We start from the raw sequence: 27,288 nt of genomic DNA on the forward strand, positions 1-27,288 counted from the left end.
TCTAAGTTTATTTAAGTGTAACAAAAGTAGAACAATGCATACCAAATGGAAGAAATGTCCAAAAAGAGGAGACAAAAATATTTAGAAACAAGAATGACTAGTTTGCCAAGAGTGACCACCCAGGTGCCATTAAAAACACATTTAGCAATTTGTAAATGTTGCTAGTATAAATTAAATTCAGGAACTGACTCTCAGTTCACTGCTAAAAGTTATCAAATTATTTCCAAAATATTACATTAGAACTGACAACATCCATAAGTATATAAATGTCAAACAAAATAAATATATTAGAATAAACAAATGTATCCTAAGAGAAAATAGAAATCATCACTCATGGTGCCAGAGAAATATTCCATGTTCTCACATAAAATTGTGAGGATTTTTAATATTCAAAAATATATTAATAAATCTTGTATGCAAATTTCTGACATAAAAAGAAAACTGTTTCACATACTAAATATTCCTACTATGAAACAGAAAGAATTCAATTTCACTAGTCAAAACTTTCCTAAAACAGAAATTGCATTTTAATTTGACTCCTCAAATCAAGGCTGAAAATTGTCAGCAAGGCACTCTAGGCTTTTCTCACACCAATTGACCCAAAAGATTTTTTAAGAAATGTTTATTTTCTGTGCATATCATTTGATTTAAAATTATAAATCCCTGAGCACTTTCTCTTCTTCCTCCTCATCACTGTCAGTTACATTAACCTGCTGGATGCTAGAGGGAGTAGATGCAGGAGCTGTGAATACATTTTCTAAGGCTCCAATGTCCAGTTGAGGCATGGGGTTTAAATATTCCTCCCCACTATGGCTATGGCTGTTATAGTAAGAGGCTCCATCCAGGCTCTCACAGCTTCGTGAATCTTCACTGTGTGTACGTTCATCTGGGTAGTCTCTGAAGGGATAGTCTCTATTTAAGGCAGAAAACATAGCCTCATGCTTTTGGTACCTATCTTCATAATAGCCAAGGCATTCTGGCATTGAACTTGGGAAATTTCCATAGCCAAAGGGAGGACGACTATAAGGACACGTGCTGTAGCAAAAAGATACCAAAAAGGAGTTAACTTGGACCTTTTGTTATATATTGCTTTGCATAAAGACTAACACAGAAAATTGACTACATCCTCATTTGGACCTAGAATGTTATCAAGATTGTTTTTCTAAAACCATTTCATGGATTCTTATCTTTTTTTTTAAATGTGATAAAATAAGCTCATGACTGAAATACTCACCAGCCCCATTATCTGCTTCATGCTTCTCACCTTTTGACAACCTTGATAAAGAAAAAGGATTCAGGCCTTTCTCTTCTAATGCTATACAACATTTAGGGCTTGGAAGATGCAAGCATGTACAAGGAATGCTAAGAATTCTGACACTCAGTGAAGCATGTGACAAAATTGTTACTATTTGCATTTTTTAAAAAAAGCTAATGGAGAAAAGAGCATAATTTTGGTCAATTAATTTTTTTTGGGGGGGGGGGAAATGAGAGATTAAAAAAACTTAGTTACCATTTTTTAAAAGGCAAAAGAAAAAATAACATCTAAAGTCTATTCACTACCAAAAGGAAGTGGAACTCATTGACATTACTCTATGGTTTTAGAGATTTGCGAGATTCAGTTTTCAGGGGAAAATCAGAGGAACTGAAAATAATTATTTTGTTGCATCACATGGGAGGATAAAAAGAGCCAAGTTGGATAATTGCCCTTCAAATCCATTTGGTTCAAGGTAAATAAATGTTAAAGGTTGGAGATATTGTTCTCTCCATTCAGAAGCACAGAATAGGAACCATATATAGAAGGTTGGGGAAGAGCTGATAATATGGTTCCCTGTGCTCAAGGCCTCCATCTAGTGACAAGAAGATGTTAATAAATTTTAATTGCAAATGTCATTAACAAGCTGTGTTTCTTTTAAAACTCTTCAATTAACTGCTTATCTTTAAAGGTATTAATCTAAATAGCAGACAGTCAATCTCTACATGGTTTTCCCAAACTATACTTTCTCCATAGTAGGAGGGGTATGTATGGTTTATAATTCTGTATTCCAACCCCAAATTCCTTAATAAGCAATTGACCAATAAGTGGATAATAAATTAGAATAATCCATCAGTTTAGTAAAATATTTTCAGATTTTTCTTCCAATTATTACTACCCTAGTGCAGGCCCTTATTACTCCACTACTTGACCACTCTTAACAATCCACTAAATATGTCTTCTTATTTTCTCACCTTTTTACCTGTTTATAGTTTTCCCTACCTAAACTCCATTTAAAAAAAAAATCTTTTCCATACTTTAACACTTAATTCAAATCACACTTCCCCCCACCCTACCTCCCACAAGTCTATAACACAGCTAGAAGCTGGTGTTCACTCAAGAATAACAACACTGATTTCCATTATGACTACATTTTATACATATATATGTGTGCATATATATATATATATATATATTTGTGCATATATCTTCAAATAAAAGGAAACTGAGGCTCACCAAAATAAGTGGATTTGCCTGAGGCCACACAGCTAAGAAGTGACACTTCTTTTAACTCTAAGCCCAATGGGCTGAAGGATACAAATATGAGTTAAGACATGTCTGTAACATCATCAGCACATCAGTAGTTTACAATTCAGTGGGAAAGGGAAAACATATACATAAATGACCACAATATAGCTAGGTAAAGAATAGATGACATTGAGGGGTACACAGACTAAATGTACAGATGGATTTTTCAGTTGAGCTGATGGCAAAAGGCTTCATGAAGCAATCTACAAAGTGTAGAGCCAGAGCAGAGTTAAGAGGAAAAGTCTGGGACTTTTGAGCCCAATCTCAAATCCTAACTGTGTTACCATCTGGGTGACCTTGGACAAGCCACTTCAACCTTTGGAACCTCGGTTTCTTCATCTGTAAAATGGGAATATTAATCCTTTTCCCTCCCTACCTCTAATTGTGAAGATGAAAGGAGATAAAGCATGAAAATACTATCCAATTATAAAGAATCCTTAAGTTATAAAAGAAAGCTACATTTTAAATGTTGCATTCATGAGATATAAAACAGTAATACACACATTCTGTTCAATTTTCTCAAGGATTATTTTGGGCTTGCCTTTGTATCTCTAATGCTTAAGCACTTAAAATGCTTATCAAATTCTATCAAATCACTGAGAACAGATGATATATTACTTACCTCATCATACTGTGAGAATCAAATGAAATAATATAAAAGGCTTTGTAAATCCTAAAGTAGTATATAAATATCAGCTATTATTCCTCCACTTCTCTCTTGCATTCTCCCCATAAAGAAAACTAATATTCAAGATCTAAGACCGAAAATTCTCTTCTGTGTAGATATTAACATAGAGAAGTAGTTCAGGGGTTACCTGCTGTGGTCCTGGAAGAATGCCCAGAAGCCCAAGGCAGTAATGTCCTTCAGGAAATTCAAGGTCAAAATGGTTCTGCACTAGGCCACTCTGTATCTGCATGGAGCAAAACTGCTATTTGTAAGATCTTAGGATCACAGATCTAGAACTGGAAGAGTCTCTAAGGTCATCTGGCCAAACCAATTCATTTTACAACTATGGAAACAGGTCCACTGAGATCAAGCTAGTTTTCCTACTACATTAACCTAGAGATATGACCTGCACAAATTCATGTAGTTCTTACAAGTGGAGGAGGGATTTAATTCATTAAGCATTTATTGATACTGCAGGATATATTTCATTTCCAAAGGATTATGTTAAATACAAATATGTGTGAAAATAGCAAAAACCTAAAACTGTAGTTGATAACTTCTTTGAAAAGTAGAAGATCCAGATTTCAACATATTTATCACATATTTATCACATAGTGTTTGTAGATGAGGATAATAATAATAGCTAACATTTATTTAGCGTTTGCTATGTACAGGCACTATGAGAAGTGCTTTACAATTATCTCATTTGATCCTCACAACCACCCTAGGAAATATATGTATTATTTTCCCCATTTTACAGTTGAGGAAACTGAGGCAAACAGAGTTTGATTGACTTGCCCAGAGTTATACAGCTAGGAAATATCTAAGATGATATGTGAACTCAGGTCTTCCTGACTCCAGGTCCAGTGCTCTATCTGCTATATATGCCACCTAGCTGCCTCTATATGGGAAAGGCAAGCACATGTAGCAATTGACTCTTACAACAGGATGGCTTCAGTTGGGAGCTCTCTAAGGTGGCTGGACAGTGCACATGGATGTGGTAAGGGAACTGGAAGGGGGAAGTGGTTTGGCCTTCCAGTCATAGGCTGCAGATGCCTGATCTTGTGAAATATAACAAATCATAGAAGAATTCTGTTTTAAATTCCTCAAACATGACCTAAAAAAAGAACCACAAAGAATGTGACTTGCTTACTTCAAAAGGATATAAAATGAAATATATTTCAGATCTAGCACATCAAGTCCACAACATGCACTCAATTATTTCTCCTTCTGAAGAGAGATATTTAGTATAACTCTTAAATTTCTGATAAACAGAATAGAAACTCATTATACAGCTGTTCCCAAAGGTGGCAACAGAAACTCATCATACAGCTGTTCCCAAAGGTGGCAACTTCTTCCTAAGCTTTGCTTCTCAAGAACAAAAAGAGGAACAGGTCAGCTTCAGTAATCCTGCCCCACATATGTCCTGGTCTCACTTGCAACCTAACATAGGGACCAGAAAGCAGTGCATTTGCAGCATCAGTGAGAAATATGAGTAGCAGCTGTATGCTACTTACCCTAATGGTGGCATCTGGACCATTAAAATTGGCTAGTGGAAATGATGAGAACTGAAGAAGAAGGGCTATGTGCCTTCTATTAGCACTTTGATTTCATATCCTCAACATGGTTCTGCTCTGAAGTTGGCAAACACCTGAAAGCCAACTGGTCTTTTCTAAATATTCTAACATTTTCCTGCCAATAGTTGACTCAATATTAAGCCCATCTTCAAACTTTATCATTCTTTCTCCTCATTTCCCTAGCTTTCAATTCCAACTCCCTACAAATATGAAAGTAGACCTTGGGTTTGTTTATAACTTCATATTACAAATTTCATATGTATTTGTTGCTTTTATGTCAAAGCCCAATTCATTCCAAAATTCCTAACAGTTTTTAGTTCAAATTATGAAATTTTATAATTATGGTGGGGTTATAAAATAAAGTGGAAGACCAAAATAAAAACAATGCTTATTTACATAAGATTATTTTTCCTGGGGGTATAAGCCTATATTTTCTCAAACGTCTTGCCTTTGAAGACTCTTATCTCCAATTGTTCTAGATATCTTTTGCATCACTTCTTCACTTGATGGTTAGAAGAAGAGATACTCTAGATCAGAGGTGTGTAACACAGGGCAGAACCAGATTAAAATATAACTGGAAAACATGTAACAAAATAAAGAAAAATGTAAAAGAATAGTTGATGTTTATATGTAGTTTTCTAAGTCAATATGCCTTTGTAGGAATCCTCATGTATCGTTTCCATTTGAATTTGACATCATTACTCTTGATAATTCTTTTTAGTGTAGGAAATTTATTTATTTAATTTTTAAAGAAAGTAAAGAACTAATACAAGAAACTAGTACAATATGGAAGAAAATTCATTATACACAGTATGAAAAAGGTTATTGGAGAAACTTAAAGGACAGATGATATATTAGTTCTTTAAAGAAGAAATAAGGATTTCTGAGTCCATCTGTTCAATTAAATGACTCTTCTGTTAAATTGATCAAATTAATACACTGATCACTCCTTTGCTTTCTACTCTAAACCATGGTTTCTTCAGCTTACAGATATGGAATCTTGAGCTTCAAATTTCTTATCTGTAAGATGGAAATAGTATCTTTCACTTACCTGGCAAGGTTTTTGTGAGGACTGCATGAGACAACATATATGAAATATAAACCCTAAAGGTTTATATTAAAAGAGTTAAAAGCAGGAAAGCATCAGGATGAGGGGATAATGTAAATATCTGATTTTTCTGTTTAGGAAATCTTTATTTTACAAAAGATAAATTTCTATACCACCATGATTTGTTGTTAGACACAATCCTTTGAAATCCCTAAATTAAATGAAGTCCAGTGTTTTAATACTGTTTCAACAAGACAGTCCTTTGGTCCTTCACAAAATACAATAAATATTCAAGTACCCAAACACCTTAGTCACTGTTCCTACCCTCTGAGCATTTATATTCAAAGAATGAAGCTCAGTGATCTGTTTTGTAATGTCTGAGAAATTTCAAATTCACATATATTTAGAATTAGGGAGATAGATCTCACTATAGATTAGTTTGACTTAAGGAAACATCCTACCCAAGAATGCCAATACTCTATACAAAGACCACTTAACTAAATAAACAATTTGATTGATTTTAAATTTTCCAACCAGATGTTTTCATATATTTCCCTGCTACATAAGCATCCCTAGAGTTGTTAGTCCTCTAAAGTAACCATCATTTCAACTAGATACAGAGATATAAAATGACAATTAACAATGGAGTTGAATATACTGGGGAAGTACCACATTTGAAGTCAGAAGACCCTAAAGGATCCAAATACTGGCTCCATCACTGACTAGCCATGTTAACTATAGGCAAATAAATCCACTTCTCAGTTTCCTCTTTGTAAAATGAGTATGATAATAATTTTACTACCTATTTCACATGAAAATAATGTGCTTAGAGAAAAATAATTTGTAAATCATACTTTAATCTTAGATGAGGGCTAAAATAAATTTCTAGCTATGACCCTTTAAAAAGTTCACAAAACTCTGGTGTTCTCTGCCCCTCCCACACTAGTATAATAGTAAAACTTAAAGTCTAGCTTTACAATTTCCAAAGCACATTTATAACATACTATCTCATTTGATATTTGATATGTTTATTTATTCCCCTTATAGCTCCTAAAAGCTCTAGGGATCCAAAGATTGAAATAATACTAAGGGGCCAATCTTCAAAAGACAAAGTAATTTATCTTTACCATCTCCTCTAGAGGTTTCTGCTAATTCAACAAGGGATATGAACTAAATAATATTAGAAGACCTTTTAAGGCTCCATAAAATGCTTCATTCAAATATAATACTCACTTCAGCTAAATCCTCTCAATTTATAGAAGGTACCCACTTGCTGAAGGTCAGTTACTCAACTTATTTGAGGGCTACTGGTCTGCATTGGGAAAGTGAAAAAGGCAATGGTGAGCAAACAAGCGTCAGAACAAAGGACATATTCTCTGCCCACTGCCTCTTCTTTAGTCCTCCATTGGAGGAAACACTGCCCAAGTTTTGGCTTGGAAATCTATTTAATTTACAATATACAAAAGGCAAAAAAGGATAGTCATTTTGTCTTGGAAGTCTCAAATTTAGAATATAGATGAATATATTATATAGCATAGAATCAAAAGCTACCCTGCCCAAATAAATACTGTCCCATTGAAGGAAGACCCCAGGGAGAAAGGTATAACCCAACCCTGAACTTTAGATCCAAGCCCCTGACACTTCTGAAGACTGCTAAAGCAAACACAGTACCTAATCTAAGAAAGCAAAATCAGGGCCCATCCTCCCCTCCATACCCGACCCCAATAACTGAAACTCTCCTCTTTTCAAATTTAACTTCCCCATGTCCTTTTTCTGCTAGGCCTGAAGGAAGGACTTGAAATAAGCCAGCCTAGATAAGGTAGGTTCAATTTAACACTCTGTTGCTTCAACAGGTCTTTCTTTTGATGGAGAGGGGTAGAGCTGGAAGGAGAAAAGCATAAAGGTGGGGAAATTTTATCAATATGTAACACCCTATGATGTCAGAACCTACTCACACCTACTAATTTAAACCCCTTGATAAATGAAAAGACTAATAAAAAAGATAATAGAATGCTTGCAAGGGAGCTCAATGTTTCTATCTCTAAATTATAAATTTTTCCTTTCTAGACTGTTTACTAAAAATTCATGGAAGAATCAATTTACATGTAATAATTTATATATAGGAAGCATATGGATAGTGAAAAGAGCACTGGACTTGGAGCTAGGAGATATAAACAAGTTTTAGATCCATATCTATCCACTTCTCTGCACAGGGCTTCAATTTCCTCATCTATAAAAAGGAGGGATTTAAACTCCATTATCTCAAAGACACCTTCCAATTCTAAAATTCTATGACTGTATATTCATCCTGAAAACCAATGTATCATAGTATAATCAAAGTCCTAAAAAGTATAACCACATTTGGAAAACGCAGTTTCTCAGGGTGGAAAAGGTATAATCTTGCTCCCATAAGTAACTGAGGTTTTCAAAGATCATTTTAAAGCCTGTTCTACATATTGTAGGAGTCTTTGGTTTCTGAGCTCCATTAAGAACGTAAGTAACTATTTCTATGTAAAAGAAAAATTCATTTGTTACCTTGATGGGAAGTAGTGAGGTCCAGGTAAGAAGTAAGGGTGATGAAAAGAAAATCGAGGTGGTGCACCAAATAATGTGGCTGGGTGGCCAATGGGAGGGGGTTGATAGACATGAGGATGTGGAATGGGTGGAGCCTGAGGGATTGGTGCACTTCGGGGGCAAGTAGAAACGCTGGGGTACTCCTTGGGGGGCTGAATGGTAGAGGGGGCAAATCTGGCATGAGCAGTACTTGCACTAGTTGGATTTCTACTGGTACTCTCCAAAGAGACTGGGGTCGGCCTCTTTACAGAGCGGTTAGCTCCTGAATGCAGACGATGAGTGTCCGTTTGGGTGGGTCCAGCAAAGCGCTGTGATGGAAGAGCTGGACGAAGAGGCAAGCTTGGAGCCGGGACGGCCACCTGAGCAGTGCTGGCAACGCTTGGTTGGAAGAGTGTAATAGGGCTTGGACGCTGGACTGGAGGCGTGGGTAGCTGGATAGTAGGTGGGGCTTCACCTTTAAAAATAAAAATAAAAAGAGTCTGTGTCCATTACTAAAATCATGATACAACTAACCAAAATAAATAGTTAAATTCTCTATTTCTTTCCTAAACTTCTACAATAAGGAAATTTCCAGATTGTCTAGAATGTGGCATCTGTATGGCTCAATTTGGAACAGAAATAGAAGTGTTTCTGAAAGCAGCTCCTCGAGGAAAGGAGGGTGAGTGATTTTGGTCAAATGATGGTGTGCTTGTTCTTCCTAGAGAATGAGTTGCTGATTGGTAGATTCACAGTGGTAGGATTAGTAAAATCAAACACAGGATCCCAATTAAAATTAATCCATTAATCCATTCATTCAGGTTCATTTAGGACCCAGAATAGTAAATCCATTATTATATCACTGTAACAGGCACTTTTAAAGAAATGTATATATATTCATATTCATAGTAAATATGGTTCAGTTAGCCTGATTTAAAAACTTGATTCTCACTTGTCACCTAACCTAGAGGAAAGACCAATACATTTGGAGTCAGATCTTGAAGGCAATTTTTGAGTTGCTAATGACTTCACATATGCCTTCTTAATGTGGGGGAGGAGTAGAAGGAAGGGAAAGAATCTGGAACTCAAAGTTTTAAAAACAAATGTAAAAAAATTGTTTTAACATTTAACTCAGAAAATAAAAATATTCAAACATCAAAAAAACTGCCAAAAATTGAATCTGAAAGAAACTTAAAGAAATTGAAATGTAATGAGGATAAATTAAAAAACAACTTCTACTGAAGAAGAGGGCTTATCTGAAGAAAAAATTTTGAGGATAAAGCATTTGGTTATCCTACAAGAAATAATAAGAGGAGCAAAACCTTCAAATGAGAGATCATTCGGAAAAAAAGTTAAATAAAGGGTAGACTTCCCCATTTTAAGGGACTACGGCAATTATTTGTCAACATGGTAGCAACAAAGAGATGTGTTGTCTTTGCAAAGCATATAGCCAATGCAAACCAAAGAACCTATCAAGACTTGTCCAAATTCTTGAGTATTCCCCATTTCTAGTATTTCTCATAAGTAAATGACACTAACAAAAGGATCTTTAAAGTAATGACAATGATTATGAAGTTTGGAGCAAGAAAATAAGACCACAGAGGCATAAAAAAATTTTATAATTTAAGTAAGAGATACAGAAGACTCAGAATGAAATGTGGATTTCTGGATCTTAGATGTCGCTATAACGATGGAATAAAAATAACAAAAACTGATAAAAATCTATTTTCCTGGTATCTTGCATAGCTAGTAAAAAGAGCTTTAAAATAAAAAATAAAAAGATGAAGGAGAAAAAACAACTTCCTATGTGTGTCCACAAACTTACGATATAAAAAGTAACTACAGTAAAGGAAAGAAAAAACCTCATAGAATATAGTAGTAAGATTCATGCCTCAACTGTCTGTGTATAAATGTCCCCCAACAAGTAATATAAACTACAAATCCTAATGCAAAAAGGCAAATTGTACCTCACCTGAAAATGTACCATCACTGAGACTAAATGGTATGAAACCTGAAACATATCTCTGAATGGATGTACCATATTAAAAAGAAATAGAATAGCTAAAGCAGGGGAGAATGATTGGGGGAAAGTTATATATTAAGATGGAATATTCATATAATAAAATCTGGGATCAGGAGGAAGCATTGTGGTTAGTGAGGAGGGTAAATTTATATATTAAGAAGATAACTTCCTATAGTGAAATCAGGAAACCAGAAGGTTTGTGGCAAACAATTCAGTTAGATCAATAGAGTTAGAAATAGAAAGAATCTTTAATCTGAGTATTCTAGAAGTCACCTGGACATAAAGAGAAAATAGTTGAGGAATTCAAGAAACAGAGCATAAGCCTAGAGCAGAAGAATGATTTAACAGTATAGAGCAATGGGAGAAATCAGTTGCTAAGACAGCGGCAAGAGTGTGTTCACTTCTACCACCACCCCTTTCTCTTTCTCTACCAAAAGCAGAGAAGCTATAATTTCTTAATTTGCCTTTATAATAATTTCCTACTTCAAAAATTGGAGAAATTCCATTCTAGATTTTCACTAAAAACAATTGGTTGTTGGGATGAAAATAATGGGAACCTTGAGTGAAATAGAAATTTCCTCTTAAGAGTTCATGATAAAGGAAAATAGAAAATTCTACAGAAGTCAGCACTGGAAAGAAAAATGAAATGCTAAAGACACAGAAGGAAACAATTCTGATAAAAAGGAAAAATAGAAGTTGTCTATATATAAGCACATGGAATTCAGCCAATTCTTGATTATAAAAAGATATGAAAAGAAAATGGAAGCAAGATTAAGTAACAGGATGAATACAAGAACATAATATGTTCATTCAAAAACTATCTACAGTACTAATACTGTTTCTTTTTTGAACTTATAATGGGAGTAGAGAAGGATCAAAGAAGGGAGAGTAAAAAAAAACAACTCCCCAAGGAAACTGCTTGGGAAGAATGGAGTGATAATAATTGACAAGAGAGAAAAGAAAACAGAGGTGTTTAATTCTTTTTTGCTTCTATTTTCTCTGCCAAGGAAAACTGGGATAACAGAACTAAATGCTAAGTGGAAAGTTTTACCCCAAGAGAACACCTAACTGTCCTTGATGAATTCAAGTCACCTGGCCTACATGAAGTACATCCAATACTAAAAGAATTGGCAGATATGACTGCTGAGAAATCCGGAAATAGGGTACAAATGTAAAAGAACAAAAAGGGAAGAGAATAGTCTGCACTCTATTGGCTTGTAATCTTGGGAAAATTATGCAATGGATAACTGAAATGTTTAGTGAACATTTGGAAAAGAACAAGTTATGGGATTTTACAGCATCGTGTGTATGTGTGTGTGTGTGTGTGTGTGTGTGTGTGTGTGTGTGAAGCCAATCACACCATGTGGTAAGGGAGAAGGACCTAAAGGGGCACTTACTTTCCTCTCTTTCCCTTTCTGAAAAATGGACCTGATTCTTGTCTCCAAAGTGGCCCAGAAGCAAAAACTCCAGGAGTCTAAGAATTCAAGAATCTAAGCTAGATGTTACAGCCAGCCCAGCAGCTGTACCCTGAGTAATTAGGGTTCAAGAGATGCCAGCCTAGCAGAAGTTGGCTCTGTTGGTTTTGAATATGAAATTGTTATGAAGCTAGATTCTCTGAGGACAAAACCGCTTATTTTCCTTCAATGAAAAAGAGTCATAGATGTCACCAGAAAATGTCCAGTAAATTATGGTGGTCTCAAAATGGCCATATGTCCATCTGACATGAACATTGGAAATGTATACTGTCTTTTCATCATGTGTCTAGAAAACATAATTGTGAGCATCCTAAGACTTGCCAAAACTGATGACCATTACCCATTTCAAGTAATTGATATAAAAAAAGTGACACTACTTGAGAAGACCAAGAAGAATTATAAACACTGGTCAAGAAAATAAAGACCTTAGGGGAATAGGCTGTTCTTTTTTAACCACTATGGCATTGAAGACAGAGGCCTAAGAAAAGAAAGGTAGATCTGTGAAGTAATATTTTAACATTTCAAGGATCCATGATTTTAAATTTGTAGATATCTCTTCCATGCTCTTCTATGATTTAGAAGACTTTCCACAGCTTATGGTACAGGAATATAATAGAAAATACTGTTGTGCTTTAAAAAATAATGAAGAGGATAGTTTCAAAGAAACCTGAGAAGACTTGATGAACAGATACAGAGTAAAGTAAGAATAACCAGGAGAATAAGCTATACTGTAATATTGGTTAAACTAAAAAACTAAACTGAACTAAAAATGAACCATTTTCAAAAGCTTTAAAACTTTGATAAAAGCCATGATAAACCATGATTATTCTAGAGGACCAGCAAAAATCATGCTACCCACCTGCTGACAAAGCCAATTAACTAAAAATACAGACTGAAACATATGTTTTTGTACTTAGCCAATATGAGAATTTATTTTCCTTGCCTGCCTACTTATTACATTGGTTTCATTTTTTCCTTTTTGGAGTGTAGGAAAAGAGGGTAACAGAGATATGAAATGAATGCTTGAGAGTTGGGTAAAATAAAATTTAATTATTAGAAAAGACTCATCATTTTTATATATGGACTAAAGCAAAGTAAAGCAAGCAGAAGCAATGTAAAAAAAAAAAATAACCACAATTGAAGATAAATGTTGAAATTTTATAAAGACCAAGCTTGACACTAAGAGAAGCTATGAAAAGATACTTTCCCCCACTACTTTACAAAGCCTTGGGTCTACAGGCCTAGATTTGGGATATTGCATATAATGTAAGATTTTTGAATGTGTTGATTTGATTTTACCAATTTTTTCTGTCTTCCTTTTTACCAAAAAAAAAAAAAAAAAGGCTTTCTGGGAGAGGAAAGAAAAAGGTAAGCAAAGAGAAATGTAGGCAATGTAAATACTAAAGATATTGATAAAAATATTAAAGAAAAAAAATCATTAAAACTAAGTTAACCTTAAGGAGGTCAAAAAAGCCCCCAAATATATGAAAATCCCTATGGCACTATTTTTTGTGGTAGCAAAGAATTAGAAAGAGGATAGAAATCTATCAGTTGAGGGATGGCTAAATAAACTGGTACATGAATGTAATGGAATATTATTCTACTTTGGGGAAAAAATAGAGAAGCATGGAAAGAATTACATTAACTAAAGGAAAAAGAAGCCAAGTCAAAAATCTACATACACAATGAGCAAGCAGCCACCACAAACAACTGAAAAAGAATGTTGCAAAATTATAAAGAACATTAGTGGTTCCGAAGAAATGATTTGGAAAAAACAAAAAACACTTCTCCCTCATTCCTTTGGAGAAATGGAAGTTCCATTAATAGGGAACATCACATATGTTTTCAGTTTTTTTTCAGGGTGTCAATTGGCTTGGATTTTTTTTTTTGCTCTTCCTCTTCCCCTTTTTCTTCTTTAAAAGATGAGATGATTATCTGATAGGAGAAAAAGGGAGGGATGTGGGGGGTTAAATTTAGGTGGTATAAAATTAAAAAGAAAATTTTTTTGAAAAATCAATTTAAAAAAAAAAAGAATCTGACACTATATTGAAATTTAGACTTGCTGAACTTCTTGTCTTTTAAGAATTTTTTATTATAAAGGATGGCTTTCTGCTAAGGGAAGATAGAATATACTGGAAAATAAAAGTAATGTAAAAACAAAATATGAATATAGATATATATTTTTTAAAAAGAATAGGTCACAAATAACTTTTATTTCTTTTTTTGGCAGGTTTACTAAGTGGCAGAGAGGTCAGAAGCAGTGTTGTATGATGACTAGAGAACAGCCTTAGACTCAATCTGCGTTCAAGTCCTAATTTTCACACATACTGGCTATGGAATCTTAAGAAGTCACAACCTATAAATACCCAAGATATTTCTCTTAAGACTTTAAATTACAGAGCAGATCTTGATCTATCCTAAGGGAGGGAGTTTTCTCACTGAGAATTTCCTACATCAATGAAATTACAGGTCCAAACAGAACTGAAATGTTGACATAGGCCTGTGATCCCTGCTGCTGGCTGAGGCTGAGGCTGAGGATGAGGCTTGAGTGCAGGATTTCAGAACTGGGTTAAAATGAATTAGGTGTCCTCATCAAAGATTTCCAGTGCCAAACAGATGTTATCAGCCCCTTGAACAGCTGCTGCACTTCCAGCATGAGTGAATAGGGAGAGCCAGTCTCAAAAAACAAAACCAATCCTATTAAATCAGGGAAATCCTATAAATGTAATTTATCTAAAATTTAGCAATTCACTTGATTAAGTCTCTCATTAGTACTATGGAAAAGATAAGAGTGTTATGGACTAAACCTAAAGTACATCTACATACAGGACCTATTATTAGATGGCTACAGAAATGGCAGAATGACAGTCAATAAACATTTTATAAGTGCCTTTTCCATGCCAGGCACCGTGCTAAGTACTGAAAATACAAAAAAGGTAAAAGGCAGTCCCTGCTTTTGAAAAGCTCATAATCTAATGGAGCAAACCACACGAAAATAACTATGCACAAGACAAACTAGAGATAATTGGGAAGCATCAGAATTCCTTTGAAAGACTTCCTATAAAAGGTGGGATTTTAGCTGGGACTTAAAGGAAGCCAAAGCCAGCAGGCAGAGATGAAAAGGAAGGGCATTCCAGGAATGGAGGGCAATAGTTTATGGAGTAGAAAAGTGACACTGTTGGACTTGTGCTTTAGAACTATCACTTTGAGAACTTAGGGAAAGTTGAATAGGAGGAGAAAATTTGTGGCAAACAAACCATTCAGCAAACTACTACAAAAACCCACGTGTGATAAGGGCCTACACTAGAATGGTGATTATAGCAGAGGAGAAAAGAGGCATAGGCAAGAAATGTTACCAAGGTAAAATCAACAATCCTTGGCAACAGAGTAGATATGAAAAGTGAGAATGAAGAGTTACGGATGACATCTTGGTTGCTAACCTAGGAAATTAGGAAGATAGCAGTATTTTTGACAGCAAAATGAATGGCTGGAAGAAAGTTTTTTGGGAGAAAGATTTTGAATCAAGTTCTGGACATGTTAAATTTAAAATGTCTACAGGCATGTCTAACAAGCAATTGAGATACAAGAGTGGAGTTCAGCAGAAAGGTCATGGCTGAGTAAGTAGATGTGAGAATCATCAGCATAAAGATGATAATTGAATCCATGGTAGCTGATGAGATCATCAATTGAAATAATATAGAGAGAGAGAAGAGAAGAGAGCCCAGGATAGAGCCCTGTGGACACATGGTTAGCAACATGGCCTAGATGAAGATCCAGAAGAGAAGACTGATAAATAGGAAGAGAATCAGGAGAGAATAGTGTCCCAAAAACCTAGAGAGAAGAGAGTATGAAGAACAGTGATCAACAGTTCCAGAGGCTGCAGAGAGGTCAAAAAAGATCAGGCCTAAGAAAGACCGTTAGATTTGGCAATTAAAGAGATCAGTATTAACTTTGGAGAGGGCAGTTTTGGTTGAAGATTCTCAGTAAGAATATAGACAGTTAAGAAGAATGTGAGAGGAAAAGAAGTGAAGGTACTTATGAGAGACAATCCTTCTCAAGTTTAGCCACAAAAGGTAGGTCTTCAGTGGCATACAGGGTTCTGTCCTTACTTCTTATGTTCATTTAACATTTTTATCAAAAAACTTAGAAAAAGACCTGATTGTCAGATTTATAGATAAATAATAAGGGAAGGGACAGCTAATGCACTGGGTGACAGAGCCAAGATTCAAAAAGAATTCTGACAGGCCAGCAGACAAGGTTCAATTTAATAAGATCAATTTCACTGCAGATAAAATCTTATACTGGGATTTTTATTTTATTTTATTTTTTTTTATTTAATAGCCTTTTATTTACAGGTTATATGTATGGGTAACTTTACAGCATTAACAATTGCCAAACCTCTTGTTCCAATTTTTCACCTCTTACCCCCTTACCCCCTCCCCCAGATGGCAGGATGACCATATACTGGGATTTTTAAAAAATCAAGGTGTAAGTTTATACAGGATTAGAGTTCAGTTTATCTAAAAAAGACCTGGGGTTTTCAGCAGACTATAAACTTAATATGAATCAGTAATACATACAACCTTTGGATTCACTGAAAAGTCTAATTTTCATAAGGAGGTGTGAGTCTCAATGGATCTTGCTCTGGAATGAGACCACAATCACAGTTTAGAAAAGGCAATGATAATCTGAGAAGGCTCAGAGGATAGAAACCATGATCATGGAACTCTTCAAGACCCAGCTCTATAAGAATAAGCTAAAGGAACTTGGAGAAGAGAAAACTCATGGGGATCATGATAGCTACATGATAGATTCCAGTAGAAACAAGATTAGAACTGTTCTTTTTGGCCCAAGAGGCCAGAAAAGATGGAAATTGCTAGACTTGATGTCAGGAAAAGCTTCCTAATATTTATTCAGGAGTATCCAAATATAGAAGGTACTGTCTTGAGAGATAACAGGAGGGATGACAACTTAAGTGATGGGGTAATGGGGACTTCCTTAGAGTAGATAACCACTGAGGTATTCTTCAACTCAAAAATTTTGTGATTCTGCTATCCAGATCTTCCTCCCTCACAATTTGTGTGGACTTTGATAAGTCACCTATTTTCTCTAAGTATCTGTTTCCTTGCTTGTAAAATGAGGGAAACAAGAAACATAGAACAAAGACACATTATATTACCAAAAATTTTGTTACCACAATTAGAAAGAATATAAGGAGCATATGGATGTATTTCAGGATATGGATTTTCTCTTAGTCATTCATTGCTTCACTGTATATTCCTTTCTCTCTAATCTGGTTCACCTCTGAAAGGGTCATTCTTATCCCTCTATATCATTATACTCTATAGAAACATAATATGGACCTCCCACATGCCTTGGTGACAAGCTGGACCATGAAAACCCTTGGGTTAGAGAGGTGATCTCTACAATGCATCCCAGTTCCCAAATCCTGTGCTATCCCCTAGTCTCTCATCACCTGGGTTGGCCAACCTATAAAAAGTACAAATTTGAGACATCATCTGTGCCTCAATTGCAGCCACCAATCCAAGACTGAGAACAAAAACTATATTCAAATGAATTTGTTAAAAAGGAGTTTTGTTCCAGGAGGATTTGTTAATCAACATATATAACAATGCACCTGGATTTCTTCTTCATTTGAACAAAAATGTTTTCTGTAGGCAAGGGCAGATAACTCGAGAGTTTCTGAAACAAAATACTTCATTAATAATACTTATAGGTACTGCAGCACCTTAGAGGAACTTATATTGTAGCTAGTGGCACTTTTATACTAGAGTGGGTCTTCTGAGGGAAGAAAGCCCAAAGAATAAACCAGAGCAGAAGGTGGCAATAAGAGTTTCAATCATAAGATGCATAAAGAGCTAAGTCTTCACTGCCAGCATTACTGCTTAAGGATTTGCCTAGGTTGAATAGTTCTAGTTCATGTGAGTTATCAATGTTTAGGGTAATAAAATGGGGAGTTCCCTGAAGACCCAATTCAGGTTGCTATAAAGGAAAATGAATTCTAGAACTTCCAGGAGGTAGTCCCTGACATGGTGCCAGTTCACATGAAAGAATTGTACCACAGATCCAAATTCTTACTGCATGGATGAGATAAAGTCAGAAAAATAATTTTTATAAATACAGTAAAAAGGAACTTATAAGAACTTATCCTGAGACTAAGCCAAAGTGGTAGAATTTTTACCAGTGAGAAATAAAAGAAATAGCACTTTTAAGAACTAAAAATTTATGGAAAGTCAAGGAATTCAGAAGTATAATAATAGTGGTTAAAAAAAAAGTCTGAAAGAAATTCAACAGCAGAATGGAGAAATATGGAGAAAACAATGTAACAACTACTAATCACATGTGAAAGATGACAACAAAAACAAAAAAAGGCAGAATATTTAAATATTCAAAATATTTAAATGCCTTCATAAGAATTCCTGAAATCTTTAAAATAGAATGACTAAAATGCCTGGTTGGAAGCATTTTAGAAATCAAGCGTCTATATCTATTATCCCAGATAATACTTGTGAAATGAAATTGCCATCATACAAATTATATAGAATGGATTAGGGGTGGAGAACAGATGGGAAAATACTGATATATTCTATAATATATTTTACCATAAAAATTTTAACAGACAAAAGGAGTAGTACAGAATATTAAAAAAAAAACAAACTTTGCAGTACTTGATTGGGGGGGGGGGGGCAACAGAATTACACTATTCTCTACTTGATCAAAAAAATGAAACTAAGCTGGATTTTGATGAAATTTAGTATGCTGGATTTCAAAATGGAAAAGAATACTTTACTCATATATTAGTTGGTAGAATACTTTAAAAGGTTGAAGAGTGGTAGCAAGGTATTTTGTATATGACAATGATTAATTTCTAGAACAAATAATTGTATAGTTCACAAGAAAAGGAAATACACTCAATTCTGGGGATTAGAAAAGAACTGGTAGCAAATGTCATATAAATCTGAGTTAACAATGCTAATAAGACATTTTAATGTAATCTGAGAGGACAAAAAAAAGTGCTTATTCATTTTATTTTTTAAAGTGTTTCCAGAAACAAACCTAAAAAGGTATAATTAAACAAAGAAAGTCATAGGAAATGTGGGAAATGATTTAAAATAACACACTGGCAATCTAGACAAAATGTATACCAAAGATCAAAGAAATCAGGCTAACTGGAAAGGGGAGAAGAAAAAGGTATCTACTAAAAAAAAAACAAAAACAAAAACAAAAAACTTCAAGGAAAAGTAAGAAATTAGTTGAGGGGGGATCAGATTTGAGGAAGACATTTTAAGGAACTTAAAAGCCAATATTAAAAAGTTCTCTGAAGACATCATAACTAGGAAACTAGCAAGATAAAGCAGGAGGATTAGTGTATCATTAGGGCGTAAGTGGCAATACTTAAAGATGAAAATGATATGCCAGAGATTCAGTAAGTTCTTTACTTTAGTCTTTACTAAGAAAAAACTTCAGAAGACTTTCTGATATTTTTCATAACACTCAAGCCAAAAGTATTAAAATAATATTCTAGATTGGGAGGGCTTAACCTTTTTTGTGTCATGGATTCCTCTTGAGATTCTGATGCAGTGTTTGGACTTATTTTTAAAATATGTTTTTAAGGGCAGAAAACAAAATATACAGGATTACCAGAGAAATCAATTATAATGACAATTATCAATATATTTTAAAGTGAATTCATAAACACATGAAATCTATTCATAGGTCCCTGGGGTTTGTGATCTCCAAAATTAAGAACTGTTTTTCTAGGCCCAATTTACAAAAGGCACATTTTAGAATAACTAAAATAACACAGTCTAGTGTTAAAATTGATCACTGTGCCAGGTAACTAATAAGATGTCAATATAGTTTTCATCTATAGGAAAATGTGCAGATCCTTGAAACTATAGACTTCTAGATGTCACTTCCATCTCTGGAAATCTAGTATAATTTACAGTATCATATACAATAGTGAACATAATCTTGTAGAAGATTAGTTGTTATATAGAACTGTAATTCATTCATTGTACTATTATTTGGAGGGCGGAATTGAAGGATTGAGGACTAACAACAAATATATGGATAAAGATAGGAAGCAAAAGTAGAGATAGAGTACAGGAAGTCAGGTATGGTGAAAAGAAATTTAGATTTAGAAGCTAATCATTTCCGTTCAAATCCTGATTTGTTTGCTCCCTATTTTGAAGAATCTTCTTATAAATTTCTTCATCTTATAAAATGAGGATATTGGACTAGATTACCTTAACATCTGTCCTACCATTAAATGCAACTTAGTAAAAGAGAAGGCCATGTCTCTGGACAAATATGTGTTTATAATAGGATTCTTACAAGGATTTTTGATAAAATCAATCCATTCATAAATTATCTAAGAAATATTAATAAAGTGTCCAAGTTTAGTCTGGAAAAATGAAGCAAAAAAATAAGATTGATGACTATGAAGTATGAAAAGCATGAAGATAGTGAATATAGACTTGTTCAACAATATTGATAATAGAATTGGGGAATATTATTTTATACTTGAAGGAAGTGGTTTTGCAACAAGAAAAATAATACTTAAGTCTTAGGCAAAATCCATTGAGTTTTCTAAGACTTAAAATAAAAATATTAACAAGCTCAAAAAGAATAAATTATGGTAACTCCAATAATCTTATTCAGAAGCCAATTATCCTAAAATTTTGAAGCTAATATGTTAAACAGTTGTTTTACCCTACTAGCCCCTTTCCATGACCCCCCAAATCTTTATTGACACTATTGACAGACTATTTCACTAAATGTAATACTAGTCCGAACCAATATGAAATCTTGTGTAAAGACAGAAGTTGAAATGTATCCATTAAAACTACACAGGAGTTACAATAGAGAAGCAAGCAGACATTTGGCTGGGTAATGGGTTAATTATCTCATTTTACAAAAAATCTTTCATGATCTCAAAGGACGAGAATTTTTATGAAGAATCTTCAAAATGCTTTTAGACCACACTGTAAGAATTTTTTCTTTAATAATATGGAATGACAAGAGACTCCCATTTCCTTAGTCATTTCCTATATTGTGTATATAATCCTTGTGTTCATCTAGCTAAAACCTGATTTTCTTGAGAAATTTAATTTAATTTACATGGAATATCTGTTACCCATTTGCAAATCTAGTGTTTTAAATATGTTAATAAATCCTACTGGAATTTTTTAATCAATTATTAATCTTTTCTCATCTTCCTCATTTCCAACTGCTTCTTCAAATTCTAAAATGTTAGTAATATATGTATACATACATGTGCATTACAAGTACTTTAAAAAATAAAGTCTGCATTTTACAGCTACAAAAATAATTGATATTCAGTAACAAAACTAACTCACCAACTGGATGAGTGATAGTGTTCTGTAAGCTGGGGATAACCACTGAGTATGTAGGTGAGCGATAAGGATAAATTGTTGTTGGATTTGTAGAGATGATATTCTGCGTAGTACCAGAAAACACAGTGGAAACACTTAGGGGGAAGCGTTTTCTCTTGCCTGGACGTGGTTGATAAACCCAACCTATGAAAAATTAGATGCTACTTATAATTTGAATATATATATATATATATATTATACCTATGCCCTTATATAATTATTATCTATACTTTTAAAAAAGTAAAACATCCTTACCATAACAAACAACTATACTATTCTGTGTACTTAAACTTACTTTACAAATATAGGCTTTTAAAAATCTTCTGAATAAAAGGCCTGGAGAGACTTACACGAACTGATGCTGAGTGAAATGAGCAGGACCAGGAGATCATTATATACTTCAACAACAATACTAGATGATGACCAGTTCTGATGGATCAGGCCATCCTCAGCAACGAGATCAACCAAATCATTTCTAATGGAGCAGTAATGAACTGAACTAGCTATACCCAGAAAAAGAACTCTGGGAGATGACTAAAAACCATTACATTGAATTCCCAATCCCTATATTTATGCACACCTGCATTTTTGATTTCCTTCACAAGCTAATTGTACAATAATTCAGAGTCTGATTCTTTTTGTACAGCAAAATAATGTTTTGGTCATGTATACTTATTGTGTATCTAAGTTATATTTTAATATATTTAACATCTACTGGTCATCCTGCCATTTAGGGGAGGGGTGGGGTAAGAGGTGAAAAATTGGAACAAGAGGTTTGGCAATTGTTAATGCTGTAAAGTTACCCATGTATATATCCTGTAAATAAAAGGCTATTAAATAATAAAAAAAAAATCTTCTGAATAGTAGCCACTGTAATTCATATTTAAAGGAGCAATTGAGGTGGAATCCAGTGGTAGAATAAAGATAAAAGACCATAAATGAGGGTTCTTAAGTTATTCATCTACCTAAAAGATAATGTTCCATTTATAAAATATTATTCACTTTGTGTTAATCTCATTCCATGAAACATAATTAATGTTTTATAATGGTTGCTTATGTCTAGTCGCTTCTTTTTTCAGTCTGGCTAAAAAAAGGGGGGATCAATATCCTACAAATTCTTCAGTGCAACAAACACTGCAGACTTATTTGTCATACCAGTGAAAATTCATACAAGCTTAATCTTACCAACCTCCCTATAAGAGAGAAAACAAACTTACTAATATTATTTAATAACTGGGAAAAATATCCCAATCAAAAGGCAAAACAACGTTCTATTAATCACATGATATTGGAAGGTAATGGGATGACAATCTCCTTCACTTTTATAGGCTTATTTGGGAAGGGAGGTGGCTCAGTGGATAGAGTGCCTGGCCTGGAAACATAAAGACTCATTTCTCTGAGTTCATATGTGATTTCAAACACTTACTAGTTGTATGGCCCTGGGCAAGTCATATAATCTTGTTTGCCTCAGTTCCTCATGTATAAAATGAAAAGGTAATAGCAACCCTTCCAGTATCTTAGCCAAGAAAACCCTAAATGGGCTTATGAAGTCAAACAAGACTGAACAGCATGTGGAGGCTCATCCTTGTATAAATATACAAGGATTCAATAAATATTATTCTCCTTTCCTATAATAGTTTATTTTTTACAGAGCTTTGCAAAGTCGAAATAAGGACATGAATTTTATTTCATTTTTCTAAATCCAAAATGGATTTAACATACCTTTCCCCATGTGTCCTTTTTCTACTTAGAAGCAACTCAGAGAATGGAGATTTAACATGAAACTCTTTAGTCCTATATAATTGTTTTAGCAAAGCTATAATGCAATGATATTTCACTCCCCCTTCCAGGTGTAGCACCTAATAAGCATAAGGATATATACCAATGGCTTGGTTTTATCAAGATGTCTCATGCCTGAGATGCACTAAATTTTATCTATTACAGTGACTAAACAGCATGTCATGGTATATAGATAGGTAGCTTGAAAACTAATAAGATCTGGATTTAATTGCTGCCTCTAACACATTCTGACTCTAACTTTGGATGGATCACTTCTCAAGATTAAGACTGTTTCAGAGAAAGTGTTGATCTACATTAATAGAAGGAGTTTTTATAATTTTAGTAGTTCTATACACCAATGAAATCATCTTTCAGTCCCTATTGCTACTACAATGAGTTTAGGCACCATTTCTTGAATTCCAAGTGTCATTAAAAAATGAGGTGAAGAAATAAAATTATCTCAGTTGCAAATACCCAATACCTTAATTCAAAGACAATATGAACAAAAATTTGTCTCTTTCTTTTGATTACCAGGAAATTCTTCTCTGTGCTTTTCTTTAATTTTTTGTGCTTCATCATAATAAGGTTTCTTTTGTTCTTCACTAAGTTTGTTCCACTCTAACCCAAGCTGGACACTGATTTCTGCATTGTTGGCTGCTGGGTTAGCTTTGGCTAGTGCTGGCCGATGGATTCTTGCCCAGACCATAAAAGCATTCATGGGTCGCTTCACATGGCCATTTCTGTCCTTACTGAAGGGAGTATCAGGTATTCCTACATGATAAAAATCAATATACTGAATTAATGTGGGATGAACATATGGTTTTGTATAAGAAAGTACCTCTATCTCCACTAACTCAATTATTTATGAAGCATCTGGAGAAAATCCAAACTATACTTAGCAAAAGAACTGCCAGTATTCCAGAACTTACAGCACCTGAACTCACCATTCTAAACTGTAGCTTAGAATGACTCTCCTTTTCCTCAACAGAGAACAATATGCTTGTTGAAAACACAAACAACCTATTGACTTATTACTTCTATGAGCTATACAGCTATTCTCCATTAATAAGATCCCTTATGTAATAAAATTAATAAACATTTATAGAAACAAAATGAGTGATAATCAACAGTTGTTCTTCACAGCATAAGCTTAATTAGTATTTCAAGTCTCATTTCCAGAGATTGAATCACAAATGAAAGAACTTGTTTGCTGCTCTTGAGCAAGTCACTGATCACAGAAAGGAAGACTGAGTCAACATCTCTTAAGAGCTCATTAACTACCACAGTCTCAACTTCCTCAAGATTTTGTTTTGCTTTTATCAGTGAGACTTAGATTGAATTAAGGATGCAAAAAAAGGGGACACAAAAAAAGCTTAAGGAAATGACAAATTAAAGGGGTAGAGTAGTAGAATAATAATTTATAAAGCTTAATAAATGGTAGGTGACTGATGGGGAAGGAACCAAACAAAAGAATGGAGAAGTGAATTAGGAATAATGACAGCAAGAATAGAAACTACCAAAAGGGGGAAGCTAATATGAGAAATGGTTTTAAAAATATAAATATTGTTAAGCATTCAGCTTGAACTAATGATTAACAATTAGTCATTGCTAAGTACTGAAATACTGGACAGAAATATTTATCTATTTGTTAAGATGACACTGGTAATTACATGTATTCCTTCAGATTAAGTTTTCTAATTTAAGAAATTTAACAATTTATAGAGCGATATTTTCATTCCTTTTGTTTTCAAATGAAATAAATGCTAGCTACAAAATCCAAGTCTTGTTCTAAGAAGAAACCATATTTATGACTGACTTATCTTTAAAAATGTAGAAATAATCTTGTGTGTGCTATTCATAATAACCAGTTTACTTCATGTAAATTTTTACCTCTCCCTTCCTACTGACACAATGTGAAAGTTGTGTTACATATTAGCTATTATTTTTTAAAATTAGCTATTATTTAATTAGCTTACTGTTCCAGTAAGAATCAATAAATGTAAAAAAATGTAGTACTCCGTTGAACAGAAACCCATAGTGCACATTAAGTATACCAAAAAAAAAAAGCTTATATTTCTGCTTGAGTGCATTTGGCCATTTAAAAAATTTATCTCTAGATCTTGAAATAGATGTTTTTAGGTGTTTAATAATCATACACCTGTTTTCATGTTTTACTAGCAAATATACAATTCAATCCGAAGTGATACCTGCGCAGACTTTACATTGCAAAAGAATCAGAGTTCCATCATTTTTTTCCTAGTTTTTGCTTCTGAATTGCTGAAATGTCAGCTATGGGGCAACATGGACGGAGCTTTGAAAATCATATTCCCCTGCTGTCTAATACCTGCATCAGAGGGAAGCACGGTGAGTGGGACATCTTTGGTTTCAATTTTTACTGAAGGCTCCAGTAAGGATTGCATTTTTATAGGAACTGGTGTCAGAGGCACCTTAGTCAATCGTATCAGCTCTGAAGGTGGAGGTCCCTGAAATTGGATTCTGGCCCCAGGGGGTACAGTATGAAGAGTCAAAGGGATCCTCAGATCTTGTGAATGTGGGCCAAATCCACTGGGAGGCTGAGCCAAAATGACATCCTTGTTGGAGTGGACCAGGCCATTGGATGCAGGTGGCTTCACTTGTGTAGCATCCTTGCCATGCCTGCAGTCCTCATGCATTCTTTCAGGTTCCTCAGTTTTTATGGTTCCTTCTCTCATGGACCCAAGGCTTTTGCTCTCCCCATTGTTTTTGGCCATCTCACGCCTGCTCTCCTCTGCCTCTGCCTTGCTGCCCTTCTCAACTCTGCGGCTCTCAGTCGCTGAGCCCGGACCTTCACCCTTGCCCCCTCTGGCAGCCCTGTGGCCACCCTCAGCCCCCCTTCTTCCCGGGAGCTCCTGGCCTGCTCCTTCCCTGGTTGACAGCAACTCCTGCTTCTCAGCCTTCACCTGCAGCACCCTGCTCGCAGGGACGTGCTGAGGCGGCGGCGGCAGCGGCTCCCCCCTACAAGGGGCACCCTCCCCGGACACCAGGGCAGGGGGCAAAAGCAGGACCTGCTCGGACTTTACTTGCAACAATCTGGACGGGCCAGACGCCGCAGGGGCAGCGGAGGGGTGGGAGGGCAGAGCCGGGGGCGTCGCAGCCTCCTCTGCGGCGAGGGTAGGATGCAAGAGCAGGATGGGAGGAGGAGGGGGGGGAGGCAGAGGAGGAAGCGGAGGAGGCGGCGGCGGCGGCAGTGGAGGCGGCGGAGGGGGCTGCTCCGCCTTCACCTGCAGGAGCAGCCGGGGGGCGGCGGAGGCCGGGCCTCGAGGAGGGGGCCCGCCTGCTCCGCAGTGGGGATGCAGCGACAAGGGCTGATCCCCGGGGGGTTGGCACGGGGAGGGGCTTCGGGGCCCGGACCCCAGGCGGGGAGCCGGAGGAGACTGAGACGGCGGCTGAGGGAGCTCGGCGGTCTGCCGACAGGGGGCGCCCTCGGCCGGAGGCTGGGAGAGTAGCGGGGGCAGGGCAGGGCGGAGCGGGCGCGGCAAAGACCCCCGCGGCAGTTGGCGGGGCGGCGGCGGCGGTGGCGGTGGTGGTGGCTGCGGCGGCTCCGGCCGGGCTCTCTCCATGGGGCTGCGCGGGGGCGGGGGAGGCCCGGCCCGCTCCCGGATTGTGAGCTCAGCCGTTTGTTGGCGACCCCCCTTTCGGTTAAGACCCTTCCAAACCCTTTGCTACCCAGAACGCTACGCGGTTCAAAATGCAGCGCCCCGGGCCGGCGCCGTCCAATCACAAGCTGGGGGGAACCCCAGCCCCTCCAATGACAGGCGCGCTTCCCCTTCCTCCGCCCACCCCCTTCCTTCTATGGATTGCGCCTCGCGCTGGGTCCTCGAATCACCAAGGCCGGCACGTGCGCCCCATTTTTCTCCCTCTCTCTCCCAGAGTTCTCTCCTGGCCGTTGTCCGTAGTTACCCACTTCCCCGGCAGGAGCGCCCGACAATGGCGTTGCCCTGGAGACGCGGGGGTTCCACGCCATTGCCCCGGGGGTCGGCCCGCGTGCCCTTTACACGTGGAGGTAGAAAGGGGGCACCGCCAGTTCTCGGCCGGTCCTTGGGGCCGATGCAGGATTGACCGAGGCTCTTGAATGAGGGACGGAGGCCAAGACTGTAATTACTTTTTGGCGCCTAAAAAAAGAAAAGAAAATCCCAAACCACTTTACATTC

General features: G+C 36.1%; 1 protein-coding gene across 2 annotated transcripts; it reads right to left on the reverse strand.

Moving 5' to 3' along the window:
* Positions 1–27,288, reverse strand: SOX30 (SRY-box transcription factor 30). Of its 2 annotated transcripts, XR_004232141.1 has the most exons (6): positions 25,443–27,288; positions 23,630–23,869; positions 21,284–21,463; positions 8,388–8,880; positions 3,376–3,471; positions 956–1,035 (listed from the first exon to the last, which is right to left on the reverse strand). XR_004232141.1 is itself a non-coding variant. In XM_031953601.1 (5 exons), the coding sequence occupies exons 1-5, from the start codon at positions 26,695–26,697 to the stop codon at positions 654–656; spliced, it is 2,550 nt and encodes an 849-aa protein (XP_031809461.1). In that variant the 5' UTR covers positions 26,698–27,020; the 3' UTR covers positions 1–653. The 2 variants fall into 2 exon arrangements, 1 of the variants encoding a protein (XP_031809461.1); XM_031953601.1 differs by lacking the exon at positions 3,376–3,471 and having other exon boundaries at positions 1–1,035; positions 25,443–27,020.

This window comes from Sarcophilus harrisii, chromosome 2, assembly GCF_902635505.1.
Source record: "Sarcophilus harrisii chromosome 2, mSarHar1.11, whole genome shotgun sequence".
Classification (NCBI taxonomy): Eukaryota; Metazoa; Chordata; class Mammalia; order Dasyuromorphia; family Dasyuridae; genus Sarcophilus; species Sarcophilus harrisii.